We start from the raw sequence: 21050 nt of genomic DNA on the forward strand, positions 1-21050 counted from the left end.
CGATCGCAGCCGGGACGGTCATCGTGGAGGTTTTAGTCGGTTGGAGTATGACACTACCACGCCGCTTTCCCCAGAAGCGGCCTAGCGTCCGTGCGGATTTCCTCCACGTAAATATATATATAAAAAAAAAGTTATTTTTCATGTAGTTTATGACTCACTGCTGATCGATCAAGACGGAAAAAAAAAGAATTGCAATATATGTAATGTAATATCGTAAAGTAATTTGAATTAGAGATCGGTTGAAAATAGAAAAAACCGTGTACGTCGTCCTTCTATGGTTCGTTTACATTTAAGAGCGCCTATGTGATTAAAGTCATCTAGTTCTTACAGAGATATGAGAAAAACAACAAACAACGTTAGAGCAGAAGGACGGTTTCGTGTTTCAAGGAGGGATGACCGAAAGGTCAGAGTATGCGAGTCGAAAAGTGAGTGTGTTGCGAGAGTCAGAGTTGATCGAGACACCAGAGAGAGAGAGAGAGAGAGAGAGAGAGAGAGAGAGTGTGTGTGTGTGTGTGTTAGATTCGTTGTGACGAGAGTTGCCAAATAACTGTAAAGTTATTTGAGATAGATACGAGTATTTAATTTCAGTTAAACAAACATCGTTTTCTGTCCAATTAATACCTGTATATTCAATTCATTATTAATAAATCGTAAGTAATCAGGAAAAAATGTATATCTTAATTTCCACGATACTACAGTAATATGTTATGTTTAGCGAGTAAGTAAGTAATTCTAACCGTTATTGAATATGTGTCTAAATAAAGTATAAATAAAATAGAAATTACTTTTTTAATTAAATTTTAGTACATTTCGAAATCAGTAATACTTTTTTGTACAAAATTTTGTATCAAATGTTTGAATGCAAAAACGATACAAACTTTGAAGTAATATCCATTAGAGATAGGAGTAAGTGAGATCGTGCGTAGGTAAATGTACGCGTACTTGGCGTATATTCAACGTCGATTTATTCGAGAATGAAATGCTACGCGAAAAAGTATCACTTTACATTTTGGACTTATTTCTTCATATAATCGAACTATTTTCAGTTGTACCACCATATCAATATCAGCTTGTATGGTAATACCACAAAATATAATAATATACACATTTAGCATTTAATACAGTATTTTGTAGTGACGAGTGGAAAAACTACTTTATCGATTATTGTTAATTACATACTGTGAATTAATATAAATAAAAATATATAAATATGAATATAAATATGAATAAAAAATGCATAAAGATTGCAATTTTTCGAGGCATTTACAGTTATTATACAATACTAATTTAATCTTCGAATTGTAAAATGCAAATTGATCTATTATAACAATAATGAATCTCGCAAGTGTTTGTTCTTCACAACTAAAAGATTTAGACGTTTTACAATAATTTGTTGACCATAACAAGATTATTTCATTTTTAACCATAACAAGCGAATTTATTTAAGATAATACGTAATATATTTGTTTCTGTTCCAAACGGAGCAGAATTTCAACATATGAATTTTACTCTTTTGAATGAAAAATGTTCTATTATGCATAAAGAGTAGGGATTTGCTTTACATAATCTTACCTGTAGTTGTAACATACTAATGCGGAGATCTGATTCATTAAATTCATATGGTATATTCCAGCCTAATGGGCCAAAATTACGTCTTTCTTGAACAACAGCATGAAAGAAGCATAAAGAAAAAAGGAGGCTCCTCCATTCACTTATTTTATTACAGCTGTTAAAGAACTTTGTGTCTGATATGGGATCATTCAAATAACTCCTCAGTAGATTATTCTTCAATCCTTTTGGTGGTTCATTAGTCATTTTAACTCCATTTTGTAAAATAGAGATTGGAAAATCCTTCGATGGATAGCTGGTTAACCACAATCGAAATTTGGGATGCGTATTTTCTGGTATAATAATTTCATCGCAAATTCTGTCCAATTCTTTCATCCAAGACACTGCCAAATGGCAATTTTGAAGTACTACCCACTCTCCTCTTTTTATTCCTCTATTTATCATGTTCACTGCTATTGGACCTTGACCTTGTCCCAATGATATAGACATCAAATTCTCTTTTGGTACTCCATAATCTTCTGAAAATCTAATTAAGCCTGCCATTGGATCAGATCCAGGAGAAAGAATAAAAACAAGAGGAGTTACGTTACTAGAATCGCTATAACATGCTTGAAGATCAAATGGCGGTGGTTCTACAAAAGACTGTCCCATGTTATATATAACAAACATTCGCACAGCAGCCACAATTTTATCTGGTCTTATACATTTAAGTATAATTAGCTTCTTTAAATTTTCTCCCTCATTTTGGAATGGATATGGAAAAGATTCTTCCTGAGGATTAGATGAGTCATAATAAGCCTTCCAATATAACGTTTGTGTTTCAAAGGATTGTTGTAGCTTTCCAAGTTCAGGTAAATTTGTAGCTCTAACTATTTCATTCCAAGATTTATCAGTTAACCAAGGAGAGCCAGGATTAGGGTAAGGATTATCTAGAGCTACGTCACCTGCCAACAAAAATGTCCAAAGTTCTTCATCTATCTTTTTATCAGCACGTAAAAGACCACCACACAGAACAAAAGAGAATATCAATTTATCCTTTTCAAATAAAGAACGACACACGTTTCTATAAATACTAGCTGTGAAATATGTATTTAAATTTTTTATTCGATTATTTAGATCTTCGCTCCTTTCACTGTTTGCTATTGACATTTCATAGAGATGAATGAACCACGGTAAAGAATACTGGTACATAGGATCAATGTTTGCCAATTCGGAAATACAGAAGAACAGAACAGACCCGTGCCTCGAAACAGGTTTATATTCATTACGAGCATTATCAATTTCTATCGCTGTTTTAGCAGCTACCTCTTGCTTGGCTTCGATGTCTTCTGCCAGTGTTTTCGAAGTTGACAATATCGTAATTGCTGTTTCATCCTCCAAAATATTGCCCTCCGAAGCGGATAAAACTTCTAAAATTTTATCCTCTATTTCCTCCAATATCTTTTTATTCTTTGCACCTTCTATAATCAACTGATTCTTGCGTTCTTCCAGTACGGGTAATTCCTTAGCAACGACTATACCTAGTAACTGATCCTGAAGTCCTTGAGGTGTAATCATAAAATTTAATAATGTTACTTTCACAACTACCTCTGGTAAATAATGTGGATTCCTTAAACGCGTCGTAATATAAAATCGAAAATCAGAATTATATTCAATTATGTTTTCACCAAACTTCATATATAAGATACCACGTTCTTTGTAAATATTTTTAAGAAGCACAGGTTCTAATATTGCGTCTATTTCTTCTAAAATATTCTCCAACAAAACAGGTGTGCCAAGCTGTATACAAGTGTCCACTATTTTCACATAATTTGGATCAGAAAGTTTAATAACTGATAAATTATTTTCTTTCTCCATATTTTTTATCCATTTGTTTGCTTGATTTTGCGGGTCGATCATAAGTGGCCATCGATCAGCGTTTTTTACAATTATTCCATTTTCTACAGAAAAGTTATCTGCCGGTAAACCAAAAATGATCCATGCTCTAATTTCTACTTGTTTACCTAAAATATCAATCAAATTAAACTTTCTTCCACATGGAATTGCTGTTTCTACACAAGATTTGTGCCATTCTGCGATTAATTTATTTCTGTACTCTATTGTGAAGGCTCCAAAATATGCGACTACTCCTGAAGACAATAAAACGTCGCCAATAACATTATTAAGGCTTGCACCTAATATCGTAGCTGTTTCTTGCCATCTATTTTTCTCTCCACTTAAACCACTTAACAATTTTTCAGCTCTATCTAATTTTTTCTTGCAGTAATCAATTTGATCTTCGAGCTTCTTCTTCTCTCTCATGCACTCGGCAAATTCGTCATTGAGCGACTGTAACTTCTGAGTAACTTCCTGAAGAAGGGCTCTCTTAGCGTTTAAAGCCTCCATTTGTTTAGCAAGGGCGGCTTCAGCTTCTGCCAGCATTGCTTGTTTTGGTGCAACGACTTTAATCACTCGATCATAAACTTCAATCGCTCGTACCCACTTGCAAAGACCTTCACATGCCGTGGAAACCTTTTTAATAGCTTCCGGTTGAAAACCTCTGTCATTTATAAATTTTTCACGAATTATTTTCATGTATGCCGGTGGTATGTTGTCTTTATCAAAGTTTTTCAAACTCTCGAGAAATCTCATATCGCCCAATATCCTTATAGAAGCTGGCCAGTAATCTTCCACAACTCGACCAGTTGTTGGATCTTGAACTTTTTCAGGTTTGATTCCTTTTAAAACGCAAATAGCTTCCATTACTAATCTTACGCCCGCTGGTGGACTTTTCATTGATCGCACAATACTAATGTCGGCAGGTTTCAAGGTATCCAGCGCAGTTAAAGCAGCTTCTAATGCAGGTGTAGCTTCGGCTAGATCGCTTTCGCAATCATCTTTTATAGCCTGTGCAGCAGCTGCAGCTTCGTTTGCTAAAGCTTCTTCTGCACCTACAATCTCCTTTCTTGCTTCAATGTTGATAGTATCCTGCTCTATTCTAACCATAAGCTTATTGCTCAACTCGGATTGTGCCAGTAATTTAGGTTGCAAGGCTTGAAGTTCCTGTTTCATAACCGCTATTTGTTCTGCTGCGAAATCCAACCTTTCCAATCCCATTTCGTACCGCATTTGTTGCTCGGTAATTTCTTTGATTTTTTGATCATACAGCCTGCAAAACAATTTAATAAGTTCTAAGAAACTCGTCGGTGTTATGTAGTATCTTCTACCTTGTGTCTTATAATAATCTTCACTAGCCAATGCGATACTTATATGGAACTTTTTAGACATGTAAACACATTTTTCTCGTAAATCCATACTGATGTTAACATTTTGCAATGATACTCGTGCTACCTTTTCTAGGGCATCTTCAGGCCAAACTGTATACCAATCAATAGTACAGCAGTTTATCAGTGAGGGGAACATTCGCAAGCGATTTCTAAACTTATCTCCTATTGGAGACATTGTTAAAATCCAGTGAAGGTTTTTTATTATCCTCTCGAGGAATAAGTTGTAAAGAATCATAGGAGTAATTTCAACTTTTCTCCCACCAATGCTATGCATTATATTCGTCATTTTATCTAAGATTTCAGCCTTTTCTTCAGTATCGTATAAATTTGGTACATCGGCAGTGTTTAAAACCATATTTATATCTTCGACGAAAGATTCATCTTTTATTTGATGATCGCCAAAAATAAAGGTAGTAGATTTTCCATCACATCCGACACGTAATAACAACTTTTTTAGGTCTTCTCGCCATTCCGAAAATTCGTAAGTCGTAGTAATTTCAATCTGATACAGAATATATTCGCACATGTTAGTTGCCAATTTAGCGCACGAACTTCTACCCGATCCACCTATTCCTATTAGAAGAGCATTTCCACTTTCTTGTTGCAATATTCGTGAAGTGCGAGAAACGTGTTCAATAGCATATCTGAATAAAACTAACGACATAGGTGTCTTAGAAAGCATATTGTACTCTGTTAAATAATAGTCCATTTTTTGTTGTAAATCTTCAAGATCTATCACTTCATCATATATTTTCGGTTCAGCATCGGGTTCTATATAATTACCAAAGAAGAGGTCACGCATGTGAGAACTTGTTATTGTTTCTCCTTCTTGTAATAGTCTGTTAAGTACTTTTCCCAGCGGTTGTCGTAACTGATCGTAACAAGTATACTGAACCATTTCAAACAATGTTTCTCGATCGTTATCATCCACCAGTCTATCATGGAAAACTCTATACACTTCGTGAACCCATAGTCTAATTAGTTTATCCGGGTCCTTCATTTTAGAGGCTGGTACCAAAAGTATACCCTTAATAACCCGGCTGAAGTCACGCAAATTAAATGTATAATGACTTTTTGCTGGAGTAGGTAGAAAGGTTTTGATCGCGTTGAGAAATATATCCATCGTTGCGTTTACAATCATTTTTCCTAATCTTGAAATTTCTGATACAAATCCCTTTGCAAAGTGCGAATCAAGAATCGAGGAGAAGATTTTGGTCATTGTCACCTCTTCAAAAAAGTCGATACCAATTATATGCATGTGCCGAGTTAATCTGGGTGTGACCATGTTGGAACCACCTCCGGGTGGCAACATAGCACAAATTAGAAACATATCCACTAAATATAACATTGTCGTATCTTTTAAATCGAACCAGTGCCCATGATCCACCCATTGACGGATGAGTTCAATTGGCGGTTGAGCTCCGTATTGTTCTACCTGCGGCATACTTAGATCGTCAACGAATAGTACGCATTTCTTTCCCATTTGTGGGCCATATACACCTTTCCTTCTACGATCTAACTTAGACATCACTATCTCTTGGGTTTGAGCAGCAGTGGTACGAGCACTGAAGTTTACAATATTCTCTATATATCTTTGTCTAGGTAGAAACTGCAAATAATCTAATACAATAACTGATTTGCCGGTACCAGTTGGCCCAACAAATAAAATAGGTATTGCTCTATGTAGAAGATTTCTGATAAAGAAATACTGAATTACTACTTCAGTTGTTGGTATAATCAATCCATTTGATTTTACATCGGGTAACAAAGACGCCTAAGATACAAAAAAAGATGAATTAGACACATAAATTGACATTAAATTTGCCTCTTACGGTAAAATCTATTCAGAAAGAAATAGAAATTTACAAAGTATTCATTTGGAACGTTATTGTGGATTATATATTTAGAATAATAGTATCATTTTTATTTTAAGCACCAAGAAAAATTATTCTCTACGTTTATAGTAAATATTTTTATAACATTTGGTAATCGAATTATGAACTATTGTAATTCGACAAAAGACCACACAAATTTAGTAGATTAAATGAAATAATAATAAGTAATAAGATCATAACTATTATTAAAAGAAGAGTAATTATTCATATTAAACAATTGTAATATTTTTGAAATTAATAAACTGCTTCATGAATATGACAACATTTCTATATCAAAACCTTCTAATGTTAAAAATAGTTATTAGACTACATCAATATTTTGTAATTATTTTGGGAAAATAATCCATTTATACTTCAATTCAATCATTACGAAACACAGAAAGACTATCTGTATTATGTTTGAGACATTTTACAAATGTAACGTAGTATTGCAAAAAGGAAAGAAGAATTGAAATAATGCTTATTAAAATATTTAATACTTGTAACGTTGTGTCCATCCACGGTATCCAAGATCCATTATTTCTTTTATCATATATCCAATCGTAAACGGTTCCTTTATCAGGAAAAAGCTGCTGTTTCGTCAATTTAAAAGCTTTTGGTTTCGGATATTCTTCGACATTTCCAAGTGATAATTTTCTTAAATAAACGTCAAAAGCCTTCCTGCTATCGCTCGTTAGTGTTGAACACATTCCCCAAATCATACTAAATAATAAAACACATTGAAGCCAAACTGTGCTAACTTGTGTTTCTCCATCCAGCATTGCAGTGAAAAGTTTTGTAAAAGACTAAAATAAATAGTTATAATAATATATATTAAATCCAGATCTGAATTTCAAGATCTATAAAGTCTAGTCTAATTTTTACCAATTTTATACTCTTAGCGTTTTGATGCTATTAATATAATAACAGATTAGAGATTCATTATAAGAATAATTAAAGATGGAATTTCAACAAAAAAAGAAGCATGTTTGAAAAAGATAAAGTATTCAATCAATATAATAAATAACTCCTATAACGCACAACGGAACATGTGAAATTCGCTTAAATTGTAGAACAGTATAACTTTTTTGCTATTTTCAGACATTATATCAATCGTTGAGATCTTACATATTATAAATATGTCGGAGATGAAAGGGCATCGAAGCCTCCCCCTGGAACTTCGGGATAATCCCCTAACATTGTAATCTAGAGTCTACTATAGCTGTAATTAGCTAATCCGATTGTAATCGTTCGAGACTAGTGATGGTGAGCTTTGGCTCGAGGTGACAGTCTGTCGCCCAACATAGCCGCGGTCAACGAGACGGGCGCTTCGCCTAACAAAGGTGTGGAGCGATAGTATGACCCTTATTAAAAGAAATACCCATAGAGGTATCTAACAGTAAAACATTCCAACGGTTCCTTCGGACAATGAATATCAGATGTTGAGGCCCTCGCACAGCACAAGTTCAGTTAGCCCGAGGACCCGTTATAAAACCTGGGTTTTTTTGGTAATTAAGATCTTTCAAACGGACAGGCAGTCTTTGTCCCAAAGTGACCAATTGACAGCGACGTCAATTTCCCTTACTTTCGGGACGAGGGCTATACTCGACGAATCCGAGGATCTCGTGTCCTTAGATGTGGGGTGTGCTCCATAATAGTTTTCCTCGGTTCCAACTTCGTCCTCTGGCGGCATTCAGATATCGTATGTTCATAAGAACCGCAGTGGCGGCACTTGATCCGGAGGGCGGGTGACCTGCTTCGTTTATTTTCGGAGCCCGATGATGGCCTCCGTGATGGGGACGTCCGCCTCTCCTCGTAGAAGAAAGGCTTCATTTCTCTTTGGAATTGTTTCACCGACTTGATATCACTCGTGAGTGCTAGTCGTTTAAAACGTTCGTCGCGCGAGCCCAGCAGATAGAGAACGGTGGCGGTGATTATCTCTTCCCTTGTTAAATGTTGCCACTTCGAAGCCAGGAGGGAGACAAGACGGTTTCCGTACGCCCCTGGTGTTTCGTTCTCCCGCTGTAATTCCTCGGATACCTTGATTAGCGATGAGGCTGCTGTTTCGTGGCCACCGAAGTGCGCGACGAATTGTTCCTTAAAAGCTGGCCATGTGAGCTCTTCGCCATCTATTATTTGCGTAAGCCAATACACTGCCGAACGTTCTGTAACGGGTCCTCGGGCTAACTGAACTTGTGCTGTGTAGGTGCCTCAACATCTGGTATTCATTGTCCGGAGGAACCGTTGGAATGTTTTACTGTTAGGTACCTCTATTATTCTCAACGCGAGAATTGATTGTAATTTTAATAAATAAATAAATAAAAAAAGAGGTACCTCTATGGGTATTTCCTTTAATGAGGATCATACTATCACTCCACACCTTTGTTAGACGAAGCGCCCGTCCCGTTGACCGCGGCTACGTTGGGCGACAGACTGTCGCCTCGAGCCAAAGCTCACTAATCTCGAACAATTACAATCGGATTGAATAACTACGATTGTTTAATTACAGCTATAGTAGACTCTAGATTACAATGTTAGGGGATTATCCTGAAGTTCCAAAGGGGAGGCTCCGGTGTTCTTTCATCTCCGACATACTTCGATGTCCTTTCATCTCCGACAAATATATTACATATATATAATGTTACAATTCTGTATGTATATCTATTATCTGAGAAGAGGTTAAGAACGCATCTACCATACAATTAATGTAAATATATTAGAAATATATTTCTACTTACTAAGAACATATGAAGATCTGACGCTTCCACAAATGTTTTACAATAATACTGTACAAAATACAGAATTGGCTCTGTCAACCATTCGATCAATTCAATAATTAACTCATATTGTTCGATAAGTAACTTATTTTTAAGGTATGTTTTGTATGAGTCAAATAATGCATTCCAACCAAGTTGAGATGGTTCCATATAAATCATGCCACATCTACTGACAGTAGCTGGTGAAGCATGTTCCAAATCAGCTGGTTCAAACATCATATTCATTTTATGTGACATTTGTATAATTTCTCCAGACATCAGGCAGAGTTTCTTATTATCATCAAGCACCGTATTCATACTTTCAATCCATATAGCATCAACAGGTCCATCGAAAACTATCCACTTCCGTTCAGGCGATATAGCTTGCGCAAATTCCCTGAAAATGTTTGCCAAGACACCATCGCTCCATTCGTGCGATACTGGATCAAAACTACCATATAACTGATCCAAAGTAATAGCTTTTGGATTAATAATCTTATAAATCGTTGAAAATTCTCTCATAGTAGCGCGTCTTTTACCAGCTAACTCGCCCAAAGCTTCGGCCAAAACCTGATACGCTTGGGTTTTTCCGCTTAATGTACGACCTACGATCATCAAACCATGACGTACCAACAACATCTCGTAAATTTGGATTATTTTTTCCATGTACCAAGGCGTGGCTTGAAGATTTCGTTTCTTCAAAACATTTCTAACTAACTCTATTAATTCCTCGCGATAAGGTTCTGGTAAACTGGTATCAGGGAAAAGATCTGTGTATATCCCATTAAATAGAGGAATATCTTGAGCCAAAAATTTCGGAAGATTGACGTCAATGATCGCTTGAAGAATCAAAACAGATTCATTTTGCATGGGATATTTCAACTTCAAATTTCCAGCAGCAGTAAGCACAGTTTTTACAGCTCGCATGCCATAATCATAATGATTTTGTGAACTTAACTGTTCAGAACATAATTTATACGTATGAACTATCTTCTCTGCAAGATTCTTGGCGTCTATGAAACCGAAAGAATATAAAGTAATTTCTCCTATCATAGCGTAATCTGGTACCATCATTGCTACTGTACGGAAAAGAACTTTTAAATTATCAGGAAGTTCTTGACGTCCAGCATAACCAGGATTCATTGTTATGATAACATAGTAAGTGGGATTTAATTTAATCTCTGTACCCTCGAACATAAACTTCTCCAATTGTAAACTTATAGCCATCTGAATGGTTAAAATTTGCTGAGCAATCACCGAGAGAACTTCTAGATCTATTCTGTTAAATTCATCAAAACAGGCCCATGCTCCAGATTGTGCAAGCCCTTTAAAAAATTTACCCATTGCTTGAAAATCAAGTCCATCCGAACAATTGAAAACGACGCATTGTTTAGCGACAGCTTTTGCAAGATCTTTTGCTGTTTCTGTTTTACCAGTTCCTGCGGGGCCTTCGGGTGAACCACCAAGATTTAATTTTAATGCACTCATTAAAGTTCTGTAGCATCGATCAGTTAATGGTGTTATTACAAGTCTTGGAGTATTCCCAAGATACTCGAAAGCATATGCTACAGAGGTCGTAATTATTGTGACCAAAATACTATTGTCCAACCAATAATATCTCAGTTGTGATATCCAATCAAAATCCATAATGTTAGTCACTTGTTTGTCAATGAGCAGTCGTACTACATCTCGAGCATGAACATCTATCACAATCAAAGCATTTATTGTTATTCTCGCGCCCGGTTCCAATCTACCTCTCACTAAAGTGACCGTTTTTTCTATTTGATGATTACATGTCTGTAAATAATCTCTCGTAGAATGATCTTCGAATGATTCGCAAACTTCGCTAGTCCAATGTATTTGACTGCAACAAATAACAATTTGACCAGGCCAAGAAAATATCCATTCTTCTCTAACAGTATCGAAATATGCGATAATACTTTCCTCGGCAATGTCTCGAAGGGAAGCTCTCATAAGTTCTTCTACTTGACACAACCATTTCTCAACCATGCCTTTTGCATCCGCTGGATAAATCTTTCCACTTAATGGAACATACTCTTCTTCATCCGATAACATTCCAATAATTTCTTCATCTTTAGTAAATCGCAATTTACTAATACCTTCAAAACACTTCTTCAAGTGGGGCTGTACTCTCTGTGGATCCTTAGTTTCAGAGAGTATTTCTAAGAGTTCGTCATTTGACAGAAAGAAAAACCTTGGGAAGAATAAACGTTTCTTCTCTAGATATTCGTTTAAACCTTTCTGTATTTCTTCCAATAATGAGTTACATAACGTTAATTCTTGCAATATATTTAGCATGCCTGTAGCATCAAGTACACGACTATGTTCGACAGCGTATGCCATGATCTTACGCCAAATTTTATCCATCCTTCTAAAATGCTTTGCTTCTGTCGGCATTTGACGCATTATATCTTCGCTGCTAAATATCGGTTCCAGATACATCCAAGTTGCTTGACACATTAACCACTGATCAATGATATCCTGCATTTGCAGTAATTTATTTTCCCACGCCTGCATCTCCTCTTCGAAAGCTTTTATAAAGGGAGAACTTCTCATCGTTTGAGCTTTCAAAATATGATCGTCTAATAATTGATGAATATCATCTACAGCGGATAATATGTGAACACCAGTTTCACGATATAGTATGAATTGAAACCTAACATCTGTCCATTCTTCCTTCATCCTTCGTAAATTTTGTTGGAGCGCGTGTTCTTTGATAGCAGCAGACGATATTTCTTCAAGTCTACTTATATGAACCAATAATCCCAGTTCTACCATGTCAAAGAGACTACTTGTGGGCGTTGGTACTATATCCACATTTACTACTTTGCTAATTTGCTTCCAATGTCGGTCCTGTAATCCAGGAGTACAAATAATTTGTAAAAGTGGGATGTATTGTTTGAACTTCTCTACTTTTCCACGAATCATTTCAGTAATTTTTCGCGCACCCGGAATGTCGGTAAGAATACGAGCCAGCCTATATAATGTGCGCCAGATATTATCAGTCTCATCTTTAATTTCTTCGGCATCGAGATCAGAAAATGGACCATTGAACCATCTATCATAATTCTTATGAAAATCTAATACCGTATGCCATAGAGTATCGAGTGCATTGACAACCGTTGACATCGTGGGAACTAATAAGTATGGACTCAATTCCATGTCTAAAAGTCCTTCTTCTTCATTGATCTCTTCAACTTCTATCCTAATCTCTTCCATCCCTTTAGAAAGATGTTCAATTTCCAATACCGCATCTTCCATCTCCTCCATAGTCAGTACAGGTGGATCCTTCTTCTTAAATTGGTCGATTGCCAATTTCATGTTATGTATTTTTTGTTCAAAATTATCCCTTCTTATACGCAATACTTCCTCAAGATATTCTTTTCTCATATTTAATCTTGTGTTTGCTAGATCCATTACGGTTTCCATTTCTTTCGGCCATGTGATGGTGCGAGTATTTAAGTGAATGTCATCATCCGTTGGTGCTTGATAATTAAAAAGGAATAAAATCAATTCTACAGAACGCAATAATTTTCTTTTCAAATTAAACATGGTCGAATCTCGACTCTCGCACAAGTAATTGTACAACTCAACAACATCTTGAGTCTTTTCAGGCATTTTTGAAATATTTTCTGCTATTGTATCAAAATTAGAGCACAAATCTCGATTATTGGATCGTAACTCATTTGCAAAGAAATTACAAATAACTGTGCGAAGATCATAAAGGATTTGCCTTAAAGTGTTATTTAAAATGGTGCAATCAATTTCTACCAAGTTTAGAGGAATCTAAAATTAAAAATATAGATAGAATTGATACATTATTGCGAAATATTTATCATTTATACGTTTACCTTGTTACGAAACATTGAAATTTCTTCTCTAAGTTGGTCGTAACTTTTTATTTTTTGTTCAAATTCATGTAGATATGGCATGGGTTCAATCTTAAAAAAGTTGTCTAAATTTCGTTTAGCTTGGCCATCGATTATGTACAAAAAATCTTCGTAACATTTCAAATAAATTTGTGGACCCATCGTATGAGCACTGACAACATTTAGTACATCAGTGATTATGCTTAAAACCTACAATATTTATTTCATGTTACAATGATGAAACTAATGAGAATAGAGCTTGTAAAATATGAAATTAATCATACGATATCAAAAGCTACCATGAAATAGCGAGTGGTTTATTATTTTGAAATGCAATAAAATTCTTCGTAAAATTCAATTCTTATAGAGATTATACGTCGCCTCAAGTAATACACCAGTTAAAATATACAGAACGGGAGATAATGATAGCCCACTTGAAACGTTTGTGCGTATTAAATTCCTTATGAGCTGTTATCGAGGTGCCTACCTAACTACTTAAGTATATGTTATGACATTAAGAAGTGGTTATCCCTTCGAATTGGAACCGATCTGTTATTTTGTGTTACATCTGACTTTAACATACGAATAAAATCAGTTTAAGGATTAATGAAACTTCAAATATTTTTTTCTAACAGAGAGGGTTATTTGCGACCCAGTTCCTAGATATAGTTCCTTTGAAACTTTTGTTTCTCGTGATGAGTACTAAAAATTTGATTGTGAAAATTGTGCCCAAGATCAATTTTTCCAATTCAATTTCTCCACGGATCCGAAGATACAGCATCACCTCCAAAAGCCACGACAAACAGTTTCTTGTCACCCTGTAGATTCCTAGGTAACGTCGTATTATATTGTTATCGTTTCCTTTTTTAAATGGGTCAAGAAAAAGTTTTGAATAAAAACGTATTGCTCTACCGAATGCAAAAGTTTATATGTGGCGGATAGTGCGAAAGAACGCTACAAACTCGTAGTGTTTTGAAAACGTCTGAATATCAACTACAAGGATATGTACTAAAAAATGAAAGTATCGATTTAAAAATTTTAATGTCACCTTTACAGAATATTTCAAGATCATCGCGAGATCAAATAGATAACAGTATAGTATGTCTCCCTCGATACTATAAAATATATGTTTTTGTGTAAAACATTTTTTCGTATCATTCATATTTTTTCAGACATTTGAGCGCTGCCACTTAAACAGGAAATACTATATATTTAGAAATAAAGAGAAATGTTGAGTGAGCTATCATTTAATCTCGCGGTATATCTGACTGGTTTTTGGGCTATCACTTAGTCTCGCAATATACCTGACTGGTTTTTTACCCGCATAATTTTTCTTCTTTCTATTCTTGCTTGAAGTACATATGACGTAGTATAATATGTAAGAAAAATACTGTGCATAAATGTTATGATTCAATTACTTGATTAAAGCATATGGAATATAGCCACTTTTCCGCGAGAGAATTTTAGCATTAATTAATATTAAGACTTTTTCCGAGTGAATTTCTTTCAGCTTGATATATGTAATATCTATTTAATTATTCCATAAATAATAGTTCTACTTACTTATTCGATTTAAAAATCATTTCATTTATCTTTGCATGAATACCTTTCAGATATTAAATTTAAAATAGAATTAATTGTATAGACAAGCTTAAAAACAATTACATACAAAATTAATTAATAAAACAGAGCAATATGTATAAAACTAGATTTTAAGAAATAAGGATATAAAGTGAAAACATGAAACACAAAATTATATAAAGATTAAAATGTTTAATATTAAAAAGATCAAAAATTGCAACATTTCCTTTACCGATTCTTCATATCGTGATACAGAGAATAAGAACTCCTGCTTCTTCAATTCAGGAAATAAAATCGTTTCAATTTTTGGAATCACTGTCCCAACTTCAATAACTTTATCAAAACATTCTGAAATAATTGCACGTACTTCTAAAATACTCGGTTTACAATTTAATTTAATTGTACCAAGTTCTGGCTCTACTATTATTGTTATAAAGGGATTTCTAAAATGTAACTTTAATGATCATTATGTATACAAATTATCAAAACTAATATGAATATATTATTATATTAATAAATCACTTACTTGTAAAACATTAGATCCTCAAAATTACCCTTAAAATAATTTCCTTTACTGTATTCCATAAAAAAATCTCTAATATTATTCAACGTTTTCATCACCATCATTCGCAATTGTAAAGATAAAAGAGTATTTACACTTCTAAAATATTTTTCAATCAGTGATATAGATGCATCATAATGTTTCTCAATAAAACGAGACCAAGCGTGTTTCTTCTCTAAAAAAAATTCAGCAACGTCAGCCAGCCAATACTTAACAAGTTGATCCACAGCTTTGTTACATAATAAATTCATTTTAGGCTGTATTTCATTTGCTGAAATGGGGATAGTTCCTAAATCTTCAAGCTTAACGATCGTTACGTCATAATATCTGAAAAAATAAATCATTTTCATACACATTGATTTTTAAGCTTGAAGCATACAGCTTCAAAAATAAATCCTTTAGAAATTTTCAACAGATTAAATCCTTTTCAAACGCACGTATGATTATCTTGATTTTTTTAAATGATACTACATATCTTTGATTTCATACTGTTGTACCTGATGGCATGACGAATTCATCTACCCACCGTAATATGACCTTGAAATGATTTTTCGAAATAACGACAAAAATCAATATGACCTTGACTTTTTGTTAAAAAAAATAATCTTATGAAAATTACTTACATTGACATTTCTAGTCGATTGAAAGCTAATTAACTTTTACTAAAAACATTTTTTTGTCAAGTTATTATCAAAAGTTATTTTGTCAAGTTATTATCTTGAAAACCGTGGCGTCAGTTACGTATTGCATCCTATATTTCGACAAGAATTTTGTTGTTGATCATAGATTAACTAATAACATACTTCTTTTGTTTGCCACTCCTTATAACGATTTAATAAAATTTAATTAAATGTAAGAAAATTAGGCTGCTCAAATCGAAAAAAGTTACACGAACAATAATACATATTTAGATACTCGTTGAAGTTACAGTAATAATTTAATATTTTTTAAAATTGTTCAACCAACTTAACTACGATAGTGCATGATTCCTTGTATGATTTGTTTGATTCTCCATCAAATTAATTTTAAATAATTTGTCGCAGTGAAAAGTGAAGAAATGGATAAATGAGGTCGAACGGGTGTCACTTTTACTATTAATGAGTAACATCGTTTAAATGAGACATACCGATTATGATAACACTGTAAATATCATAATGTGGTAAAAAATATTCGACACATATGTATTTACGTTGCCGATTATACATATATATATTTATATTAACAATTTGCTGAATTTTTTAGGAAAATTATTTTGTCAATATTTAAAATAAAATATATTTTCAATAAAAAATATTTCTACATATTTCGATTAGAGTGTATTAGAAATATAGTAAACATTTATATTCAATACCCAACAAAGATTGCTATGTTCCAATAGAATTAAAAACTTATTATAGTCACCGCTTTTAATTTTTACAATTATCTACGAAGTCTTATACAAAATTATTACATTATAAAATATTATGTTTGCAATACTTACTTAGTAAAATATAAACTTTGAATATTTCTCAATATTTCATTTCCAATAAATAAATTATAATGCATAAAATGGCCTGCCATCAATTTAGATTGATGCCACGGAACAGGCGCCCGTATGATTAAAATTGGATGTTCCTGGCGCAAAGGTTTTATAAGAAATTGTTTATAAATATCAATAATTTCTAATTGTAATTCCATTATTAGTTCATCAAAACTACAAATAAAAATTTTTCTTCTAAAATTGTTGTTATGTATGAAAACGGACATAGTAATTAGAAATTGTATAAACCAACTCTTCTAATTTCCGCAATCTATCAGAAATACGTTCTTTTGCTGCTTCAAGGTGAGTATTATCATAATAATTTAAATCGCTGTCACTCATACAATAGTTTTTAAAATATATTGGTTTGCTATGAATATTTCCCTTAATAAGTTCCTCAGGTTTCTTATTACTTTCGTTCAATATATCGTCTATTTTCTCTTCTAATGATTTCGGGATTTCAGCTTCAGTTATTTGAAACATCTGTAAATTTAATTTGATAATATTAACTAAGTATTACTAAATACTAATTAAATGCAGTATTTTCAAAACTCCTTGCCTAATCATGTTGATTATTTAAAAAAGTATCCTATCATAGAACCAAGAACAACAAAAAATTAATTTAAGGTTTTCTTTACTAATTATTGAGATAAAAAATCAGTGATAATGTCGCTGTGACTTAGCAAAGTTTTCTACACGAAATCAGAACAATTCGATTGGCACTGTAAACCTCAAATTTTACCAACGACACATAACCGCAATTTACTTGTACAACTCTTAAAGAAGAAAATTATATTTGATGTCCTAAATGATACTGTGGTAACTTGTAAAAAATATTGTAGATTAAACATTAAATGCATAATCATACCATGGAATTTTCAAGAAAATTAATGTCTTTTTGAACCCTCCAGTTTACTTAAACTCTTTTTGAACTTTGAATAGATCATGTAGGTAATAGACGGAAGGTGCGAGATCGGAATTATACAGAGGATGAGTCAATATCTCAAACTTGAATTTAAGGAACCGTCGATTTACAAGATTAAACGAAAGATATTACATGCGTGATTTAATGTTCAGAACAAGTATTTTCATATTCATAGAAAATAAGAAGATTGTGTATATCGAAAAAGTTGTCTATGCTGAAATAAAATTTAAAGCTGCATTACGGATAATTATTGATTCACCTTCATATGAAACACGAAAACACGTTGTGGCGAAGATGCTCTACCCCATACACAGAATTTCAATCGACGGAAATTCAAACAATTGACATAATAAATAAAATTATGTGTACTTGCTACTATGTTTAAAATATTCTTGTGTGTAGACTTTTGCAATTTAATTTATATATTAATAAAAATTAACAATATGTTACCTTTTCTTCTGTTAACATTTTGTTTTCTTGCTTTCCTGTTTTTAATATTTTATTCTTACATCTTTTATTTGTTTTAATATGCTCTTTTTGGATTGTTTTCCACAACCATGTACCATCTGCTAAATCTTTCAAGCTAATTATATTATTTGATAAAGACTTTACAAACTGTGGTGATGTTTCTTTTTGCACATTTTTATATTTTTTTATATATTCTGCTGATGAGTTAGTAAACTTCTATCCAGAAATAAAGAAATTATGTTGTAAATTAAATTATGTCCCAAAATTGTTTGCATGATATGTTATTAATGTAAACATGTTCGTATAGTTAATTGAATGTATAGTGTAATTCTACCCATAAAAAATTATCTAACCTTAGTTTTTAATTGTCTATGACACAAATGCAAATTTGTAAATGCAAATTTACAATCTCATACTAAATTTCATTATCACATTTTAATATTTCATTAATATCACTTCATTTTAAAAATTTAATTTTAGGAAACTTTATCAATATGAACATAAAGTAAATACAAGAATTTATCCTAAATATACTTTCAATTATGCACAAATATTAAATATACCACATACATATAAATAAAAATTATATATATATATATAATATACTGCAGTCTTAATAATGTAAAATTACAAAAAAATAATTCATAATTATAGTAAAATTATGACATTTATCTATGGTTATATATTGTTTCTCATATGTAAATCTTAATAGAAAATACATAATTATTGTTTTTTGAATGTATTACCTTCATTTAAACAATTATATGTTAGATGTGTTCACTATCTTGAAGAAGTTATTTTAATTGTAAATAGAAGGGTAACTATGGTAACCATAAAGAGTTAATACTCATTAAATCTATCATTATATACATAATGAGTATCAAAATTACTTTAGAATAAATAAATAAAATGTGATACAAAAGCAAAATAAGTGTAGATTCACCATTAGTATGAGGTACTGGAGTGTAAAAGGAAATAAAGAACCTGGAAACACTCGAAGCCTGTAAAATCTTAACCAATTAGAAGTAGGATAGTTGATAAGGCAACTGGAGAACAAGGTAATAGAAACTAAGTTCTCTGATAACATAATTTAAAGATACTGTAAGGTATTTTGTAAAGGATATGGATGTCCCCTATACTTATTAGGGGGAAGGGTACAAAAAGCAAATAAAATGTAGTAAATAGGTAAATAAAATTAAAAAATTATATACCATTTGAATTAGTCTAAGTAAAAAAGCATACTACAATTTTATTGTATATAAAATAACCCCAACAAAGGTAAACTTAAAGATATTTAGAGCTGTAAATACAACGATATCATTTATTTAACATGATAAAATTAAAAGATTAAAATTACAAAATATTTAAGGGAAAAGTTCACGCATATAATAATAGGTAGGATAAATGTATTAAATTTAATCAATTGAAACATAGTATATACTAATCAATAATAATTCAAATTTAGATATTAAAAATATTAATTTTTGTCCCTTATTCTGGATGTTTAATATTTTCAACACTTGTTTTTAATACGATACAAATATTCTTGTGCTTATATTCTTCCTGTCTTTCATTTGCTACACATGACAAAATGAAAGATAAAATAGCTTTAAAACTATTTTTAATTTGTACACTGAATATTCCTAATAATCAATATAATAATAATCAATATATAGAAATATGTATTTCTATTTAAAAAAAGATACATTTGCATTTGTAAATAACACTTATGAAGAAAGTAATGTAAAACATTAAACCTTCTTACATTTTTTTGTACTGTTTTTGTACAAAAGTTTGTATTATTACAAACAAATATTTTGTAAATTTGAGGGATGCCATACTAACTAGGTTATGTTTACATCAATCATTGTTGCCACATCTGTTATATTTGTGTTTAGCATCAATTAACTAAGTCAACTGTAGCTCATTATAATCACATGGATTATCGTCAGCATTCATAACCTCACAAGCATATTGTAGTTCATATAATATTATACGTATTTATAATAAACAGTCGTTTATTGACTCAAAGATAGTACCGTCAATCGCGTCGCGGATTATACACTCTCATTTTCATTTTACACATGTACGTATATAAACACGAGTCTCCGTTTAAACAGGAACAAGATATTAGATTTTGATGATTAAATCATACATATGTATGTAAGTACGTACTTTCATACATATATGTATATATGTTCACTTATATTATATTCTTTTTTTTTTAATTAAAATGTTGAGAATTATAATATAATCCTATTTTTAATCATAAGAACATATAAATTCATGTAACATATTTTTTTACTACGTAAATTTTATTGTAATCCATTGTCACATTTTGATATTAAAATTTATATCTCCACCATAACTAATAATAAACGGTTATTCACATATAATCGATAGCAAGTGGTGCCCCCTTAGCTGTCACAGACAGTTCAATGATAGAAGTAGGTATTCCAAGAATTGCTCACTGTTATCTACCTCCTACTTGCTTTAGAAGTACCAGTGTAACAATAAAAGTGAGTGAAATAAAGTAAAACGTTATTTAAATTCTACTTTATATTACTCCCAATACAAAATTAGTTTACAATTTACAATCTGAAATTATATATGAATCAACTATTTCGTGATATCATTAAA

The 21050-nt window shown here is 32.4% G+C and overlaps 1 protein-coding gene across 3 annotated transcripts; it reads right to left on the minus strand.

Annotated features, from left to right (window-relative positions):
- Positions 1–1241: 1241 nt before the first annotated feature.
- Positions 1242–19721, minus strand: LOC100742001 (dynein heavy chain 3, axonemal). Of its 3 annotated transcripts, XM_012393259.3 has the most exons (10): positions 19157–19721; positions 18393–18626; positions 17271–17500; positions 16979–17191; positions 15463–15825; positions 15169–15379; positions 13338–13565; positions 9448–13272; positions 7210–7515; positions 1243–6609 (listed from the first exon to the last, which is right to left on the minus strand). In XM_012393259.3, the coding sequence occupies exons 1-10, from the start codon at positions 19160–19162 to the stop codon at positions 1492–1494; spliced, it is 10734 nt and encodes a 3577-aa protein (XP_012248682.2). In that variant the 5' UTR covers positions 19163–19721; the 3' UTR covers positions 1243–1491. The 3 variants fall into 3 exon arrangements, with proteins under 3 accessions (XP_033180304.1, XP_012248682.2, XP_033180303.1); XM_033324412.1 differs by lacking the exons at positions 18393–18626; positions 19157–19721 and adding an exon at positions 17886–18288; XM_033324413.1 differs by lacking the exons at positions 15169–15379; positions 16979–17191; positions 17271–17500; positions 18393–18626; positions 19157–19721 and having other exon boundaries at positions 1242–6609; positions 15463–15548.
- Between the last annotated feature and the right edge of the window lie 1329 nt (positions 19722–21050).

Source organism: Bombus impatiens, unplaced genomic scaffold (genome assembly GCF_000188095.3).
Source record: "Bombus impatiens unplaced genomic scaffold, BIMP_2.2 scf_2242, whole genome shotgun sequence".
NCBI lineage: Eukaryota > Metazoa > Arthropoda > Insecta > Hymenoptera > Apidae > Bombus > Bombus impatiens.

Bases quoted from the DNA above. Each gene is read 5' to 3' on its own strand.
- LOC100742001 (XM_012393259.3), bottom strand. The intron at 17,192-17,270 runs GTTGGTTTATAC...TTTTATTTGTAG, and splicing joins AGATTGCGGAAATTAGAAGA to TTTTGATGAACTAATAATGG. The intron at 6,610-7,209 runs GTATTAAATATT...TTTGTATCTTAG, and splicing joins GGATGGACACAACGTTACAA to GCGTCTTTGTTACCCGATGT.